General features: G+C 48.4%; 1 protein-coding gene across 1 annotated transcript in view; it reads left to right on the top strand.

Annotated features, from left to right (window-relative positions):
- fto (FTO alpha-ketoglutarate dependent dioxygenase) overlaps positions 1-19,404 on the top strand; it is a 105,273-nt gene that overhangs the window by 47,584 nt on the left and 38,285 nt on the right. The window contains exon 8 of the mRNA XM_037485853.2: positions 1,172-1,302. Within this exon, the coding sequence (XP_037341750.2) occupies positions 1,172-1,302 (131 nt within the window). The remainder of the gene's footprint in view (positions 1-1,171; positions 1,303-19,404) is intronic.

Raw genomic sequence — 19,404 nt, 5'->3', positions numbered from 1 at the left:
GAATGCGCTTTGTGGCACTTTCTCGTCCTGACACTCATCCCAGGAAGACAGGGTGTTTGATCCAAACCGAAAAGTACAATTTCCACGGGGAGTGCAGCCGGCCCCCCGCTTCCTCCTGGTCACCGTATTCTTTGGTGTCTCCTTCGGGTCCGGCGTAATCAGTCACACGGCGCCACATGTTTTGACGCCTGTCCCGCGCGGTGTGGAGGAAGTGAGCATACTACTCTGCGCGCGAATCAGACTCCCTTTCCCTCGGAAATACACACACAGACAATCAGACCTACCTTCACGCGAATTAAGACGGACAGGTAGATTGTCAGAAATGGATTAAAAAGGAGGGAGAGGTGGAGGAAATGAAGGTTTGCCTCTTTTTGAAAAGAGGGGTTTTGGATGAGTGGGGAAGCGAGTGACTATTAATGGGAAGAAATGAACGTGCTTTCCGGGGTGGATGTGACAGGAAGAGACTGTTCTTAACAAGGCGTCAGAGTCAGTCAGAGTTACAGATCCATCACTTCTCGGTCCGGGAGCGGGAGGAGGAGGAGGGGGGGGGGGGGAGACATTTAAGGATATTCAGAGACGGAGAGAGTCTGTGAAGGGTAGGAAAGGAGGATTTGAGTGTGCCTGACAGCGCTGCATTTAATTTGGGCTGCCAGATCCTTTTTCAGTCGACTCCCTCTGAACCAGCTTAGAGGCTGCGGAGGACTCGGAGACGAAGGTTTGCCGGGATGTCTCAGATTAGCAATGATGTGCCACGTCACACTTTAAGCCGGCCTGTAATTCATGTTCAACAGGGGGATACTCACACATTACACTGCGCTGTGCAGGACGTGATTAATTGACTCACACTCTAATATTGGGTGTAATTTGCCCGTCCTCTGATGTGAAACTGACTTGTACTAGACTTACTGCATGTCGCCGTCCCAGCGACGTTATAATGGAGTTTTCGCTCGGAGCTGTGTCATTTCTGGAGCAACTTAATTCCATGCAGTTTATTATTTAGGGGAATTTAAGTTGTACCAAATAATTGTCTAACTCAAGGATGTAGTGGATGGTAAAACAAACAATGCCATTGTAGGGGCTGACAATTATCTGTGTGGAAAGAGTTTTTTTGTTGTTTTTTTTCGACTTTTTCTAAAAGGTCATACTATCATTGCACTTTTTTCTCCCCCAGACTTTGCTCTTCCTGGATACAGTGGAGGAAGAAGAGGTGGATCAGGAAGCAGAGGGAAGGAGGGACATGGCAGAAATCCTCCTGTCTGCCTTGATGGACAGACAGCAGCAAAGACAGACCTGGAGAGACAGGTAACACAATGTACCGCCCACTCTGTTCTTTCCGTGGGTCCTCGAAAAAAATACATCTGTGACAGATGTGTGAGACAGGTAAGGTATGAGCACTGGCTCATGTTTGGAATGGGAACGCCATCACAAACAAAAAAGAAAATGACTCCAAACTCATTTGGGGAATTAGCTTTCTGCTTAATATTTCAAATGTAATGTTGTATTCATACATTTGGCAGTGGGCTGCTGGGGAAATTGCATGATTCTACTTTTCTAGCTTTGGTATCCCCCAAAACAAGGTCATAGAACGAATGTTGCGTGCTAGAAATTGCAAAAAAAGAATTATTACAATTAAACAGTCCAAAACTGCAGCAAGAACATGTTGTTCATGACACTAATTAAAACCTATTGGAATATTATTCTAGTTAATGAAACTAACTGAAACTGTTGCCCTACAAACGGCTCACAAACACTAAATAACTCATGCAAAACCTTTGATTTAAACACGAGTATCATTACCAACCAGCAACGGTGGCAAATATTTTGCGACTCCAAAAACTCGGACACAACTTTACGGCCCGACCAGCAGCGGTCACGCAACACGAGCCGTGGACGCGGTGGCGGGCCATAACAGCAATCACAACGACACGTGCGTCTTGGATAAGCCCAGTCGCTTGCTTCCTTCCTCCCAGATAAGGGCAGAGAGCTCAAGGATTAGAACAGTGGTCATTCATTCAGATAAAGCGGGGCCTCTCTCTCTCTCTCTCTCTCTCTGACACACACACACACACACAGTGTTATTTTAGCTGTTCATTGTCTCAGTCACTCTCCCCCTCAGAAAGGACACACACAAACAATGACATGTGTGTATGTACTAGATGTGCATCCACATATGTTTCACTGCTTATTGTCTCTATCAATGGTTTTGACCTCTGTGTCATACACACACACACACACACACACACACACGCATATACACACCCTTTGGACCAGACATGATTCAGAGCCTAAAGAAAGCAGAACAGGCCCTGGGGCAGTATCCACTGACTGGAAATTCCTTTTGAAAGATAGCCATTTCCCTGCAGTGTTGCCGCTTGTGTGTCTTGAGTCGTCCCCCCTCAGTTGACCCTTCGCTCTGCCCCCCCCCGTCCAGATGAGCCTTGTAAACAGGCTGTTTCCACACGCCTCGCTTCGCCGCGTCGACGCCCCCGCGGCCTCACAACTCGCGATGGAGGGCCCCGCTCCGAAAGTGCATTCCAGCTGCAGGTGCTGAAAGCTAGAAACCACGTCACCACACCCACCCCTCACATCAGCGCTGTCTCTATCTTCCCCCCCACCACCACCACCACCCACAATGCAACGTTACCACCTCTTAACCACGTCTGACCCCCCCCCCCCCCGAGACTCCGCCGCATCCACCCTGAGACCCTGACAGCGTGTATCACAAACCAGGGCAGGAAATGCTCCGTCCTTGTCGGCGGGCAGACAGACGTTTACTCTATCAGCAGTGAGAGACTGATTAGATTAGTTTCAGAGGAGGGCGAGCGTCCCACACAATGTGTTTGAACTCCAGCTGCTCCTGATACACCACCTCTCCCCTTTGAACACAGTAAATGTCTCTCCCTAACCCCCATTGCCCCCACTTACAAAAAAAAAACAAAAAAAAAACAGGGGCCATCCTGTCAAGTGGCTGTCAACAGATCTCATTTACGCAAAACTAAACACATGGCTGTGCGCAATGTTAAGTGGGACGCACTGGTACCGATTTGAGATTTCAGAGGCTGAAAACCAGAAAAGGTTTTTTTTGGGTCTGCTACTTCGCAGAGAAGTCGTTGTGAGTGAATCAGATCTATTTAAATCTTCATTTATTTTCACTAAGGGCTCACCACCACATAAGGACTTCTGAAATTAATTAGCTGATTATTTTTGCAGCTTTCTCTATATACATACTATACAATTCAGTTTGCACACAATAGTCGACAGGCGTGCTTTTATCGTATTACTTCCTTTTGTTTCCATAGTTTTTATTCAGTGCATAATTCTCCCAAAAGGACGAAAAAAGAAGAAGAAGAAGAAGAAGAAGAAAAAAAAACAAAAAAACAACAGCGGATGATTGATGACTCTTGCCAGAGGCACATAAACATAAACAACCACGGCTGATTGATTAAGGTTCTCGCCGACTTTTGTTTCTTAAACACCAGTTAAAGCAGCACCCGCCGCAACGTGGTTCCTGCTCGCTGCCGTTTTTTTCTGCCTCCGGGGCATTTTTAGCACTGCCGAGAAGCAGAGAAAGAGAAATTGGACCTGGTGACCAGTGGTTCTTCGCGAGTGACTTATAGGCACTCAGAGTGAGTGATGCCTCGGCTCGCCCCGCCAGCAGGAGCGGTCCATTCATTCCCTCTGAGCCAACGAAGTTATGAGAGCTTTTTTATTCTTATGAGCTTTTCTGGTAACCGGGTTTTCCCCCACGATGCACACGGCGAATTCTTTGATAGATGCTGCCCTCCATGTCCCTTTGGTAAATGCCCCGTGAGCGCCCTGGAAATAGATGGATTATTATGTGGGCGGGTGACTGTACCGTAGGAGAGCAGTTCAGTGCGCCACTCAGAGAGGTGCAGGGGTTTGACGAGCGAGGCGCAAACCGCCTGAAAGACAGGAAAACGACGACATCCCAGTGGCGCCAGAAGGAGAGAGAGATCCAAAACACTTACTGCCAGTTGTTTCTTTATCACCCGCGCGAATACTGGTCAAGAAGAAAACGCCGTGGTATGCGTTACACAGAAAATCCATCGACATTTAGTTTTTGGGACGCTATCTTGAATCCGCGCGCTTACAGTATGGAAAGCTCCGGTATGAGGCGAACCTCGCGCTGACCTCGCGGCGCCTTGAGGTCAACGCTCCGACCAAGAGAGGAAAAAAAAACAAACGTAAAAGTGGTTTGTCACAGCCGGCGAGCAAACACTGAAGGGAACAGCTGCGGGTTTTGTACTGACCATGCAAACTGCTGTAGGCTTTGTAAGGTCATTATATGATAATGAAAATCATTACAGAATTACACGGGGGTTTAGGACATGGGAGCAGCGGGGAGGGGGGGGGGGGCACATTGGGTTTGATAAATGGACTGTGAAGGTGCCCATCTGGCCCTCTGTATGGCTTTTTCTTCCTGCTCTTTTATCCACTCTCGTCCTTTTGCCCCCCCCCCCCCCCCCCCTCCTCTCTCACTCGCCTCCTCGGTCTCTTTCCGCCGGGGCCAGTGCAGAAGCAAGCGGGGCCCGCAGTGACACATTAACAGAGTCGCAAAGCCAACTCACCTCCGCGGAGGAGAAAAGACGAGGGGAGACGGGCCCGGGGAGGTGTTTATGACCCGGAGCAGGGGTTTGTGCATGACTTGGCAAACCCTGTCCTCCCATCTCTCAGTGTGGGCCGGTAGGAGAGTAGGCAGCCGTTGACCTTTGACATCGGAAACAGTTGGACAGCTCAGGATGAGTGAGTTGCTGTAGTTTGGAGAAATGTAGGCGTGCTTTGTTTAATGGGCCTTGGTGGAAATGTAATTCAAGGTTTAAAATAGTCCGTTTCATTTGTTTGTGCTTCTAAGGTTTGCACCAAGTGACAAGAAGTATATTAATAGTAAAAGTCTGTGATATTGAACAACACAAGTAAACTTATGTAAAGGCTTTTTATGCAATACTTGTATTTTGTTTCTTTAAATGATACAAGTGCTAACGGTTTAAAGTATCTATCCACAAGAGCATCTAGTTCAATCTATTTCCATGTGTTTTTCAATCATTTTGCGTTGCTTTGGCAACAGAAATGTTCAAATTAAAATGGCAACCTTTTCTTTTCTTTTTCTTTTATCACAGGCTAATGCCTTTTTTATGATGGAATTCAATTTCTGTCACCCTTTGAAAAGGCAAGGACTTGACCCACACCACACAGGTTAGGGTGTCACTGTAATGGCTGTACATTCTGAATCTGTGGCATAGTACATCTGTCGCCTGTGTTTATTACTTTTTTTCCGACTTGTTGAGAGTTAGTGAGGTCTTTATCCTCCCACAAAGGCAACATCAGCTGACATGGCAGGCAGGGCCGCAGAACAGAGAAGGAGGTCCACGTGTCCACAGCTGCGCTCATCACTCAGCTGTCCGGCCTGACCCATGACCTCGAGGGCCGTCTCACACCCTTCATCGGCTTTATGTTTCCTGCCATTGTCTTCCTCTCTTGTCCTCACCTGGACAGGGCGATGCTTCACAAAGAGTCAGCCCAGTCTGTCATCAAAACCAAGGGGTCACCGGGGGCCAGCAGAGGCCAGGGACCCGACGTTGAAGCTGTGCCCGGCCGGGGATGACCCCGCCGGTGATGTCATCTACCAGTTGCACCCCTGTGGACACGCACAGAGGCCCGAGAAAAAGAGGGAGAGGGGACTATCGTTGGCACGGCGTTTCATTCTAGGGGTGGTGACATTTCCTTTGTGTTGTCCCTGACAGACCCCCCACGCCCAGAACCCTGCACTGGGCTGGGACAGGGAGTTAGCAGACAATGGAGGTCCCAAGTCCCAGATGGGAGTTGGAAAAGATTGTCAATGTTGTGTCCACAATAAAGACGGACAGATCCAAAGCCTTGTCTAATGTGGCCAATGAGCTCTTTTAAGGCCCCCTAGAAATGGAGACGCCACAGTGCACGGGATTACTCACATGCCATTTACAACTCTCTCTCTCTCTCTCTTTATGAACTCAAGCTCCCACGGACCTCTAGCACGGCTGTCATCTGTTCAGGACCGGTTCGAGGACAGTGTGATTGGCTTTGTGCGCTAAGGTTAAGAGAAGCCGGCGTCACGCTGCCAATAGGTAGGTTTCATTAGCAAGGGTGGCGTTTACGAAACCAAAGCTCAACAACCCCCCCCGAGGAGACGGCTCCTCTGGGGGGGGATTCGGCCGCACACCTGTGTGTGTGTGTGTGTGTGTAACTCCCATTGAACGAGCACGTTCCACCACCTTCTTTGGCCGTCGCTGGCGTTGCTGTGTTTACTTGGTTCGGGGGGGTAGGGGGGGGGCGGCGCTAGAGGAGAAAACAAATAAGTCCGTGTCATCTGTCCCTTTCATCGCCGACCAGCCTGTAATCAGCGCTGCGGTCTCAGCCTAAGAAGCCTGCCTCCATCTAAAACATGTCTGTGTGGTCCCTTGGACGGGTCACATGCGGGGATCGGCCCCCGTGGCCCGTGTGTGTTTTTTAAAAAGGTGTGCGTGTTTGTGTGCACACTTGATTGTAAATTCTTCGCTCCTGCACCCGCCCCCCCCCCCGCTTATTCACCAGTCAGTAAGACGTGACATGTCCCGACCTTGGGAGAACCCCGCAGCTGCTGCTGTTTCCGTAACCGCTGCACTCCCTTTTCGCAGATAGCTCCCAGGCTGCAGGATACTGCACAGTAGGTCTTATCCTATAGCAGGATGGCACCTCGAATGAGGACTTCTTTTAGCTTCTGCTTTCTGCACAAACACGTTCTAGCCATGTAAATATGCACTTAGGTCTGACTTGTTCTCAAACAAGTCAGTAGTTGGCCACTGAGGTACATGCTTTCTCTCGTTTTGCGGTGTGGGAATGGATGTGTTGCGACTGGAAGGCTTCAGTGTCATGCTCTCTCTCTTTTTGTTGATTTTCTATGTTTATCCGTGAGTGAGTCACAACTGCAGTAAAATTGCTCTCCGGTTTTAATGGAAACAGTCATTTTTATAATTATGCTCTTCACATTAAGAGGTTTGGCATTGCTGTGTGGCACAGAAAGGGAGTAAGAGAGAGTAAAACAAAATGTCGTTAAAAGTGCCACAGTCATTTAAACACACTTGTTGCTGAGACATCGCCCATTAAATGCTGCCTTTTTTTAATATGGAAACAAGATTTGTGTTTGGAAAAGACAATGTGGTAAGGAGAGAGGGAATGGGTTTGGGCCTGTTTTACTGGTAGTCACACTCTTTCTGGTCAAACCCCAAATCCCAGGGCGCTGATAGAGCATGATCGGGTGAGGACGTGTGGCAGGCATGTGAACCGTAGCATTTTGAGGGTGTGCTCACCAAAAACATTGTGTTTATCTCAAGTGAAACCTTTTTATTCTCGGCGGGATAGAGGGATTCGATGTTACCAAATTAGGATTTTTACGTTGCATGTGAATGATTGTTTGTGACACAAAGTTCTGCACAGGCTTCAGTTAACATACAAACAATGGGCCGACCAGATGCTCTTAGTTTGCCATTGTGGTCTTATGTTATTTTTGGACATTTCCTTGTTGGGTTCCGGTCGTTAATTTCTTTATCCCGGAAAAACGTGAAGGAGTGTATGCTGAACACACACACACACAAATGCACAAATGCACATCGCACATACACGCTCCGTCCTTTCCCTTTTTCTCATCTACTACAACCACACCACACCTGGCCGCTTCACTCCCACACACACACACACACGCACACACACCTCCATCCCTTTCCGCTCTCTATATACACATCCCCTCCTCTGTTAATTATAACCTACACCGCTGGAACACTTCATTTCATATCAAGGCATATTGTCTCTTCAAGGCTGGCAGGCAGGTCATAAATTATCCTGAAGGTGAGGACGGAAGTTGGAGGAGATAGTTATGAAAATTTCATCTGTCTGCCGTAGCGGCCGCAGCTGCTCCTGTCACCAGCCGTGTGCTGGAGGAATTACACCGGGTCAGCGTGTGTGTGTGTGTGTATGTTCGTTCTTCGGTTTTGTGCACACGCGTAGCTGCGTGAACTCATGTGAACAGTCACACAGCGCGCACGCTTACACAGCGCACACCACAGGTCCCCCTCTGTGTGTGTTTTTGCAAGGCCGGGCGCGCACGCGCACACACACACACACACACACACACACACGGGGTCTGCCAGGTAAGACCCGGCTGTCAGCGCGTGGAACATCTCTGGCGTCGCTGTCACCCCGGGGCCCCCCCGGCTCTGCCCCCGAAGCTGGGAGACTGGAGGTGGTGCCGGAGGAGGGGAGGAGGGGGACAAGCTCGCAGGGCGGTCCCCAAGCTGTCTCTGTTCATTACCGCCAGAGAGACGGGACGTGGCCGGCAGGCGGGCAGACCTTTCGAGTCCTTACCCGCTGTGATCATCTGCCCCGCGCGCTCGAAAGAAAGAGGGCCCGGAGGAGCCTCGCAAGTCGCAAGTCGAGCGTCCGAGCGGCGAGTTGCTCCTTTCAGTAGCTTGGCCTTGTGCGAGTGTGCGTTCGCGTCTCCGGGACGGCTTCTGCTGCATGGGAGCAAACCGGCACGTGTGCGGGCACGTCTCTCGGTGACGATGATTACATGTTTACAAATGTGCTCGAAATTCTGCCATCGGGGGGGGCGGGGGGGGGGAAGCGGGAGTGCTGCCGCGGCTCCTCTCTACAGGCACCCACTCCCGGTGGCAATTAGTAAGAACAGTGCTCCCTTCTTCTCGCTTCTACGTCAATCTGCAGTTTCCTGCAAAAATTCTATTAGGGCCAAAGTCCATGGCTGTTAATTACAATTCTAACTAGCTTGCCTCCTGACGAATGGATGGCTTCAGCAGCGATGTAGGATAAAAGGGATATCAGCGATTTCACTTCCGTTGTACAAAGGCAGCCTCTGAAATGGGTCATCAATCCCATAGTGATAAATGTCTGGTGGAGTAATGACTCTCTTATCGGCGCCGGATTACCGCAGATATTTGTAATTAGTGTAGCCACACAAGTCCCCAACAGATGTTTTTGAGGCGGCACAATATTGGAGCCTTGTTTTAATGCTAAATGGGAACTTTCTTCAAAGAATAGGGGCGGTTAGAGCTATTGTACTGCGGGAGGCAGACTCATAGGTGAGTCTTCTCCTGCACACGCAGGCACAGATGTATGGAGTCACATGTACGCACTCACATTAGCTCATAACCCGATAGCTAAACACACAGCCTTAGGTCCATCCTTCAGCTATTGAGCTCAGTTGTCACAAGACTGTGAGAGCCAGAGGGCTCCTCTCCTCCTCCTCCTCCTCTTCCTCTACCTATCACAGCCCCAGAGGTAGCCACTGCTACGCCAGGGGGAGTGAACGATTCACTTTCAACTTCCATTTCTCATGTTTTTGGGGTCGAGATTCACTCGCCGCCCTGAAGTTTATTTTTTCTTTTCTTTTCCTCCTCCAGCTCTCATGAAATCACAATGTGATGTATTCAGCCTGAGGTGTAGCTCTATTCACAGTGTAGTTTGACACCGGGAAGCCCTGCTCCCCTCTGCTTCCACAGTGCACCGCTGACAGGTCGCTAACGTCGCGCAGGGGTCCCGGCTGTAATCGACTCAAAAAAAGGGGCACCAGTGTTTAATTGATACCCGTCTTCATGAATACGTGCATGTGAATATTAACCCACGCTGTTGTAGAGAACTTTGCCAGTCTAGATTTCCCATTAGATGATGTCTTGGTCCTGTTGCCAAACAGACACTCGCCAACCTTTGGGTACGATACACACACACACACATGCGGCGTGCCCGCCACTGACAGACGTGTAAGCAGATGCAGCCAGGACTGGTAATGGCAGGTGATTATAAGTGGCACACGTGCCAAACTAATTAAACCCCTGGGCTGACAGCAGCATTTGGTAGCACTGGCATTCTGGCACGCTGGCATTAGAATAATTGTAGCAGCAGCAGCAGCAGCAGCAGCAGCAGCACATTCCACCTGCGAGACCGCGGCTAACAACGTCGTTTATTTTACAGCAGGCCGCGGCGGAGTGTCGCTACAGCGGCCCGAGTTAGCTCGCTGTAGGCTCGACATGTGAAGAAGCCCCGGGGACAAACGGGGCAGCTTCGCTCTAAATTTCAACAGTTGGAGGTTCCTACTGTGGCCGCGGGTTTAGAAATAAGAAGTTCATCGTCTCCACTGTTGGTTTGAATTTGTGAACTTGTGAGAATCACAATAATCATGCAAGTTATATCCGCAAAAATGTAAAGAGAAAAAAGAGCTGGGGAAATAATTAAATTGGTTGGCTGAGACATTAAGTTTCAGGCGGCAGAGAACAAAGAGTCATCCAGCTTGATGTCCCACCTCTGCATGTCCCCCAGTCAGGACACAAGGCTGCAGGCGGGCAGCAAAGAGACAAGGACAAAAAGACGCGTCTCAGTTCTCGGGGTCATCACTTCTCCAGCTGGGGGGCCGGAGCTGTAAGCCCCCCCCCCCCCCCCCGCAGAGGTCAGAGCGGTGCCGGGAGGCCACGGACGGCGCACATTCTGTGCATCGCCACATCTCCACCTCTCACACACACACACACAAACACACCCACCCACACCTGGATGGTTGAGTAGGAATTCTGACACGCCACGAGCTCTGTGGAAACTAGTTTGGCTGAAACCGACTTGACTGATTCATGTGATTGCCTTGCGCTGCGCAGGTGTTGCCAGGTGGCCAGGTGTGTGTGTGTGTGTGAGAGAGAGAGCACTCAAGGCGAGAGGTAGATCTGACACGGTTCCTTGTCAGTTTGGGAGGTGAGTAGCGTTATGCGTGGTCATGCTGTGTACGGTTAGGTCCATGAGCCCGTAGGCTGCACTCGCACATCACTGCTTCCTTCCCCGTGCCGCCGATCACAGATCACTGGCTGAAACATCGCTTGCACTTTTCAGGTTTTATTGCACACACGCAGACTGTGTCGAGTCTCGATAGCTACCCCCGTTAAGCTGGTTGTAGAAGAAGTGAAAAATCAGCTCTTTGAAGGCACAAGTAAGTGGCCGATGGCGGCCGATAGCTGGGGCTTAGTGGATCCTCATTATGTGCTGTAGCAAGCTGATTAAAACATTTGATTTGTTCCCAGTCAGCCTGCGTGTGTGTGTGTGTGTGTGTGTGTGTACGCCATGGCGTACAGTGAAGGACCTGTGTGTGTCCTGTGCATGTGTGCGCACACGTGCATGCGCTCGTATGGGGAAAAAAAAAAAATAGAATAGGCCTTTGGGCTGCTGCGGTGTGTTATCTGTTTTTTCAACCTTGTCATACTAATTACAGTCCATATTTACTTACATTCTCTTTTTGTTTTCTGCCCCCGATAGGCATCTGCGAGCGCCTCGGCCGAGGCTCCTCTCATTAACAGACGGATGATGTGTGATAGGTCTATCTAGTGATGATACAGGGAGCTTTACCCCCCCAAAAAAGGAGGTCATGAGACAAACGTTGTCAGCTTTTTTTCCCCCAGCCACAAAGAATTATGCTCTTGTTATCAATGACACTGATTGCAATTGTTGGCGGGGAAATACTCCACGTTGGAATCAAAGCCGAAATGAAAAAGGCATTAACGCAAACTAGTATCACCATCTTATTAAATGCTGTTATTGCCCCGTAATCAGTCACTGCCTTCTAACTTGGGTGGGGGCTGTGGCATGATTTACGGAGGAAGCAAAACGGCTTTCATTTTTTTTCTTAATTGTCCTCTTCCATGAGGATATTTCACACCTCGCTTGTAGTTCACGCGAAGTTCCTTTTGCTTGATTTGGTGTATGTGCATTAGCCAAAACCGCTTGATTGCTGTTACTACGGGCACAGCACTTGTGTTGGCTCTCAACCCCAACATCGTTAGCACCGGCAGCTAACATTGGTAGACCGTGCCCATGCGGCGGATGCAACCAAACGTCACTTTCGAAAGTCCGCCGAGGCAAAACGGCCCCCGCGATTGATTATTTCTCCACTCCTTTTTTGTTTCCCCTTCCTCTTGGGTCACTGACCCGTCGACCACCGTTTACCAGCCGTGACCTCTTATCAAGTCACCTGATCGTGTCCGCCGCGCGGGTCGCTCACAACATGTCGCACGAGGGAAAAGACTGATGGACCCGGCCGCACCCTTTGGCTTTGTGGAAGCACGGTTTCTGATTAACCAAACCCCCGTCGTCTAACTTAACCGGGGGGGGGGGGGGGGGGGGACCCGCATTATTATGCGAGTCCGTGTGCAGCCGGAGGGACGCGGAGCAGCTCACAATGAGATGTTGTAAATGGTTAAACCCAACAGGAAGCTGTGTTAGGATACACGGTGGGGTGAGCAGGGTAAATCACAGACAGCTGACTTTTATGTGGGAGGGGTAGGCGGTAGGGTGTTTTGGGGGTGGGGGGGGGGATGAGGGTGTGAATGGTTTTATGTGACTGCGAGTGACTGATTCCCAGACACAGAGCACGGTGCATCCTGAATGGGTAAATGGCATTTATTCAGCCGGTTAGTCTGGGAAAACATATGGTGCCATTTGGAGGCCCAGACTGGTGCACACGCTGTTCTCCTGTAATTAGACGGGCCCAGCAGAGCAGCTACATAACTGCTCCGTGATAACCGCCCCCCCCTTACTGTAGCCTACAGTGCTGCTGCTGCCGCCGCCACCACCACCACCCGGGCCCGGCTGCAGCACAGGACCGGCGCACCGCATTACACACCCTGTTAACACACCGCTCAACAGCAGTGAACGCCAGTCACACCACAGCTCTGGCAGGCTGCACGTGTGTAACACCGGGGGGGGGGGGGTGGGCTTGCCACGGCGCGCGCGTGACGCCACAAAACCAAGGGATGCACTGCACTTTTCTTTCCGTTCGTGCATGCATTATGCACGGCAGCGGAGCCCCGAATTTGGCCGAAGCAGCCTCGGAGGTGCGTGTGCTGCCGCATCTGCCTTCTTTTTTTTTTGTTTTTTTTTTGTTCTGGGAGAGGAGGGTGACTCAGTGGGATTTCCAATAAGAAATCCAATGTCTGTTACTAAAATGGTAATAATTGTCTTAATTTATGGAAAGGTTGGAGCAGGAGTCGTTTAATAAACTTTTAAGAAAATGTAAAAAAGATGCAAGGGAAAATATTCCGTATTAAAATCTTTAGCCGGTGCAATATAAATGTCAAATCAAAGCATATCCGCGGTACATTAGCAGCTCAGTGAATGTCAAGTTCAAGTTGAATGACTGCAACTTCCCTCTCTACTGCAGGCTCTCTTTGTTTGGTCAGATATTGCATTATTTTATAAGTTATGAAACATTTGGTTAGTACCTTTTATTCATTTTATATATGAAACTTGATACTTTTTTTTAGTGCCTTAGTATAGCTGTCATTTTCAGAGAAGTTTCTATGGCTATACTCTTTGATTAAAAAAAGTTTAATATATCCATATATTTTTCCACCTAGGCAGCATAGTGGCTGTGTGGAAATTCTCTCCCCCCCCTTTCAAAATAATAATGAATAGAAAAATAAGTCCAGCAGAATTCATAGTTAGGCACTTCTAGCACATCTTGGCAAAAATGCACAATTAAACTGCTTTGTTTGAGATGGTGGGACAGCTTTTGTTTCTCCCGTATTTTCTTCCTCATTGTCTCTGCTCTCTTCTGTTTTTAATCACTCCCCACCCTCCCTCCATCAGGAGCAGGGGCAGCAGATTGTGTGTCGAAGGTGTGGGTCGTGTTGGCAGGGCTGTGGGGGCGTCAGCTGGGCTGTTGTCCCATCAGGGGGGGAAACAGGCTGGCAGCCCGGCGGGAAGGCCCTGTTAGAGATACACTGCTGGGAATCGGACTGAGCCAGCGCCTGGTCCAAAGCACGCACACACACACACAAACACACACACCAGGAGGGATTGGTAAGGAACGTGTTGGGGGTGTCCAAACCTTTGGATAAAGACATTTACGCCCTCATTTATAAAAATCTGACACCACCAGTCTGCCCTCTCCTCCTCCCTCATCAACATCCCTTCTCAATGATCACACACACACACACACACATGCTGGTTAACAGTGGAAATCCAAGCCTAGTCTAGAGTATAAAGCTTTGTCTCATAACCACAAGATTTCTTTCAAAATTGGTCAACGTCTTCCTAAAAATAGAGCGAAATGTTTGTGTTAACTGCCTAGTTTTGAGTTTTATTCCAAATTTGGTAGCAATTTCAACAAATCGATTTGATTTTGCTGCCCGCAGTACACGCGAAGTTGGCAACAAGCGACCTATATCCAGTTTACCGATGCTACTCCTGTGTTTTAGAAGTCGGTGTGTAAATCCCTGCCCCGTGGTTTGGAGGACATTGAAAGGTACAGCGCGGACACACGTTTCTCCACACATTCCAAACCAATTATGAACAGCAAACAGCCCCTCAACACGCACGCGTTGGGTTTGCATACTGTACCACAAGCTCTCCGTGTGTCCAGGAGGGGGCTGTCTGCATGGCGTGCTCCTCTCTTGTTGTCTGTTTAGCAAGTACAGCATGCGAGAGCGCTGCCAAATTTGCATATGCCGGCATGTATATTTCAGCAGCGTTTAAGGCGCGCATCGCCGACGGTGAATTATGCATGGGGCTGGTACAGTGGAGGTGCTTGTTTTATGCACTTGTGAGTGGGAAATTGAACTGTGTTTTCTTCTGCTGGTGACGCTCAGGACCCGAGGCCCATTGAAGCACACGGAAGCAGACAGCCCTCCAAATGGACTGGCGGTGTATTGTATTCCCCCCCCCCCCATCAACAAAGGGGGCCTTGCGTGGAGGAAAATACGTCCGACAGGTTTTGACAGCTACGTAATAGGATTCCCGCCTCTCCAAAGGGACTGGCTGAGGTACCGGTGTAGTATCCTTGTAGACCGCTCCGTCTTTTCATATGTGTGTTTGTTAAATGCGGCGCCGCGTGCAGGGATGAGTGACTGAATAATTCAAAACTGGCATGTCTCACAAAATGATGCAAACCCGTGCATGGGTTGTCGGTGGGTAGGAATAGAGTGTGTTGCAGTAAAGACAGCCTAAAAGGCTCTTATGCATTATAGACAAGCCTTTTGAAACTGTTTTCTCGTATGCAAATCACACACACACACACACACACACACACACACACACACACACACACACACACACAGCTGCAATCGCCTCCATTCGCCGCAAATGCAAACGAGGGCATCGGGCTGTCTATGTTTGTGTTGCGCGTGCAACTGCAGGAAGAGGAGAGAGGGCCGCTGGTCGAAGCGCGCGGATACAGATGCAGTCGATGTTTGCTCTGAAGAACGGCAGCGGCCGTGATTGCTCAAGCCGCTTCTGGGCCCGAGGGGTCTCACACACACACACACACCGCAGAGGATGAGCACCGTGCGCTACGCCGTTTAAGACACCTGCGCTTTCCCCCCCGCTGCTCTATATTTATCCACTTGCCCTCGGGTCAACACACTGTGTCCCGGCCTGTCAGCCCAGCAGTGGACGGGACATATATATATATATATATATATATATATATACGTGCGGTGTGGAGAGGCGTTATGAAGCCACCTGCTAGTCACCTTTTCCCTCTGGCTCACCTGCCCACTGGATGCATTTGTCACAACTCACATATTACCGTTATGGCATCCTTGTTTAGCTTGGCTTAGCACCAGTGAGTCTGCCATGTATAGAGTTTATTTTTCGCCACCCCTGCGTGGTAAATGACGATAAGCCTAGCCTGTAATAAACAATCTCGTAAACAGCTCTGCAGCTCAGGCCTCAATGGCCTTAGGGGCTTGTAAGAGCTTTATAACATATTTATTACCCCCTTTAATGACTGAGGAGCTGCGAGCCATAACATACGCTACCACTAAATTAATTTCCTGACGTATATTGGCTTTATGTTATCTTTAGGTTTTTGGTTATTTTGCCAGGTTGATTGATTTCGCACCTAGACTTATGCAGGGTCTTGCCTAATACGTTGTGACACCAAAGAGAATTGTATTCAACACATGGTCCAATTATTTTGCCACTCTGTATTCAGCCAGGTAAGAGAAGAGGAGAAACCATTACTTTGTTAGCCGAAAGCACACATCAACTCAGAACAGACGAAAGGGGCCAGCATGGGGAATAGAGATATTTGATGTTGAATCTCCCCCTATTTACAGTAGGATGCCTGAATAAACGTGTTCAGAAGCTGGAAAAGCAGCATTATGACCCATAACCCTGAGGTATTTGAAATGGAACAGCGGGACTTACTTTGAAAAAGAATAGGAGATGTGCTCAGGGCTCACTGTTTATACCTTGATGTGATTTGGACTGAAATATATATATAAAAAAAGGAGGAAAAAACTGTTTATCTGTTCTTTCCCTTTCGTCTATGGCTGAAAATTGCAGGGTTTAGGAAAGGATGGCTATTCCGATACACAGCACGGCTGGCAACGATTGGACCAAAGGAAATCTCCTCTTTTGTTTTCAGTGTCTGAAGCAGGGAGAAAACGATTCAACAAGTAGTATTGAAAGAGTTTTCATCACATTGTTAGCTCTTTGCCCCTTTTTTTCTCATAGCTGTTCAGTGTTCAAACCAGATGCCTTTGCAATCCTCATAACCGTGTTATTATATTTGAAGGATCTAAAAGGGAAAACTGGATCTTTTTACGTGCAACAGATTTTCCATCACACAAGTGAAACAATTTCCCATTTATGGTTTATTAAACTAACTCTTGAGCCTGGCAATCTATTTTTGGTTTATGTGCCCTTTTCTCCAAATACCAATTTCAACCCTTCCTCAATTATTCTTTTGTCTGAAGAGAGGCGAGGTATCAATCTTTTATGTTTTTGGTAAATCTGATGAGTGCTATTTGCTGGACCTCCTGCTAGACAGAGATTGTGGAGCTGGCTTGGGGAGAGAAAAACGAAATTGCAGTGTAAATCAATACCGGGTCAGTAATGTTTGGGGGGGGGGGGGGGGGGGGGGTCGTCTTTCAAAGAGCACAGGCGAATTTGTACGCCTTATGTTTTTGATCTCTTACTGTACTAATTTCATTCCAGGCGCAGTTGTTATCATAGTTGCTTGTTGTTTGTATGTTGTTTTAGCTACGTTTCAAAGTAGCTATTTTACAATTTGGACTAAAATACAATTAAAGGCCCATCTGTTTCCAATGGTCCTAACGTCTGACAGATGGGGTCCGTCTATCGGAGCCATACCCGGATCCTGGAGGGTTAGAAGGCTTCCATAATGAACTTCCCAAATATGTGACCTGGCTGATTTCATCACAACAAGGCCGGTTTTGGCCTAGAACGGTTAATATTATTTTTCACAAAGTTAAGCCGTAAAGCTTTAGTCTTGGCGATAGTCCGGGAAAAACACAGGACTTGTGTCCGTAGGTATTCGAAGAATAAACTAATCCGTGGACATTTAAAAAAAAAAAAAAATAGACGTGGCCATACAAAGTAATACACATGCCAAAGCAACAGAAGCTCTCATCCTAGCCGGGCCCCTGACCACTAAACCTGACAATGTTGGTTAGTGTTCTGTGGGACGTGGAGTCCTGATTCTGGTTGAGCTGCACTGGGCCACTATTAAGGCCACAGTGCTTTACAACATTTGAGGAGTCATGGGATTTGTCACATGCTTTCACTTTTAAACTCCTCACATTAAGCTTCAAACCACTGACCCTGTGCTTGTCCAATTACACATGTCAAAGAAAATCTCAAAATCTCACACTGATTCCCCCCCCGAAGCATGTTCCCCAACGCACGTGTGTAAACAGTTTGGCCACAATCATTTATGCTGTTATAGAGCAGTCTTCTTACTTCCAGTCCGATCCTTTTCCTCCCCGAGCCGCTACAACACAGCACTAGTCGTACTTCACAGAGTCCTCGTTGGTTAGTTTGAAATACAAAGGTCTAATCCGATTGGTAGTGATATACCATTCTGTTCAGGTTGAGTTGGAACAAATAAGACTGCCCCACCCCATTCAGTCCGTGTGAGACACACAGTTTGCATCAGGTTTTATGGGGACTGAGGTTGGATCTGAGACTGATTAGATCCAATGGACTCGGCTCCTCGATGAAGTGAGAGCAACCCGCATGCAGCTTTCTAACGCAGATTTTTACCTAAAAAAACAAAAACAAGCCACAAGGCTCTCTGACCAAAATACTTTTAATACAGGGAAATTGAGCTCCTTTGAACTTTTGGTGTTTTTGATAACCACTTGGTATGCTTCCTGGAGGATAACCTGTGGGCTCCGCTTCCCAAGCTTTAATCCCTTTGATAAAGTGCCAGGGCAAGATAGCTCGGCACTCAATAGGCCCTTTACCTCCCTGATATCCCCACTGTCTATTGGCTGGAAAAGCACCGGTGCTCCCAGGAGGTGCATTTTCAGCCCTCCTTTAGACTCCTCTGTAGATAGTTGTTTTCCAAAGTTTGGGCGGATAACCTCCTTCTTTTTCCGCGCCCTTACCCTTGTCCCCCATCCTGCTTGAGGTCAAGTTGTCCTCGGCGCTTTCTCTCTGTTGATGCGTAATGATTCATGGCGCCGGAGGGTGCACGTGGTACGGCGCCGCGCCCGACGACGAAGGGGGCCACGGCCTCGGCAGATTAGCGGAGGCTCAGAGGAGGAGCACAGTCGCCGGGGTAATTATGCTGGGAGTTGTGGGTTGCCAGATGCAGGATTAGGGCTGGGCCTTAGTTCCGTGCTCGGTGGATCAAGGCGAGAAAGCTGCCGCTAATTGTGCAGAGCATCGTCACAGCCATCTCTCAGACCGTGGGCCCGCTTTGTGAGTGCGAGCAAAGGTCTCCTGGTGTCTTGAATGATGGACATTGTTATTGTTAACCGTTTGACCCACATATCCATCTGAACCAATTTAATGGTCTTATGACTGTGACAGTTGATCATTTTAGAAACTGTATGTTTTTTGCAATAGATTTTACTTTTCTTCTCAAACACGCTTAATATTTGTCATCAAACACTTTTGATGTGACAAAGGAAAGATATTACAGATTTGCAAACATATTGTGTAAAGATGGCTTCATTTCAGTAGTGGTTTTTCGTATTCACAAACCATCTCAGTCAAACCCCTTCGGCTCTCTTTTTTTTCTTCATAACCTGATGCTTGGAAAGTCGCTTTTTGTGTTTCATACATAATTTAAATGAATCACGATCTGGGTCCAAAACCAAAACAGTTGTTTAGTGCGGCTATTTTTTCCTCCTCTTTCAAAGGGAAATAGTCATAAACCTTGAAACGTAAATGAGCTTGTTTGGAATGAGACAAAACCTCAGACTTCAAATAACTGGCTCATATTTACTGCATCTGGCTGCTGATGCCTGTTTTGATTGGCTCATTGTTTCTCAAGGAGGGCTTTTGTTATGTGTTTTCACTGCAGCTTCCCAATGACGGCCCCTTGGATTTAGATGCAAATAGAGAGACAAGACT

The sequence above is a fragment of the Pungitius pungitius genome, chromosome 4 (genome assembly GCF_949316345.1).
Source record: "Pungitius pungitius chromosome 4, fPunPun2.1, whole genome shotgun sequence".
In the NCBI taxonomy this organism is placed as follows: Eukaryota; Metazoa; Chordata; class Actinopteri; order Perciformes; family Gasterosteidae; genus Pungitius; species Pungitius pungitius.
The sequence above is the reverse complement of the archived record's forward strand: the minus strand, read 5'-3'. Positions and strand labels throughout refer to the sequence as shown.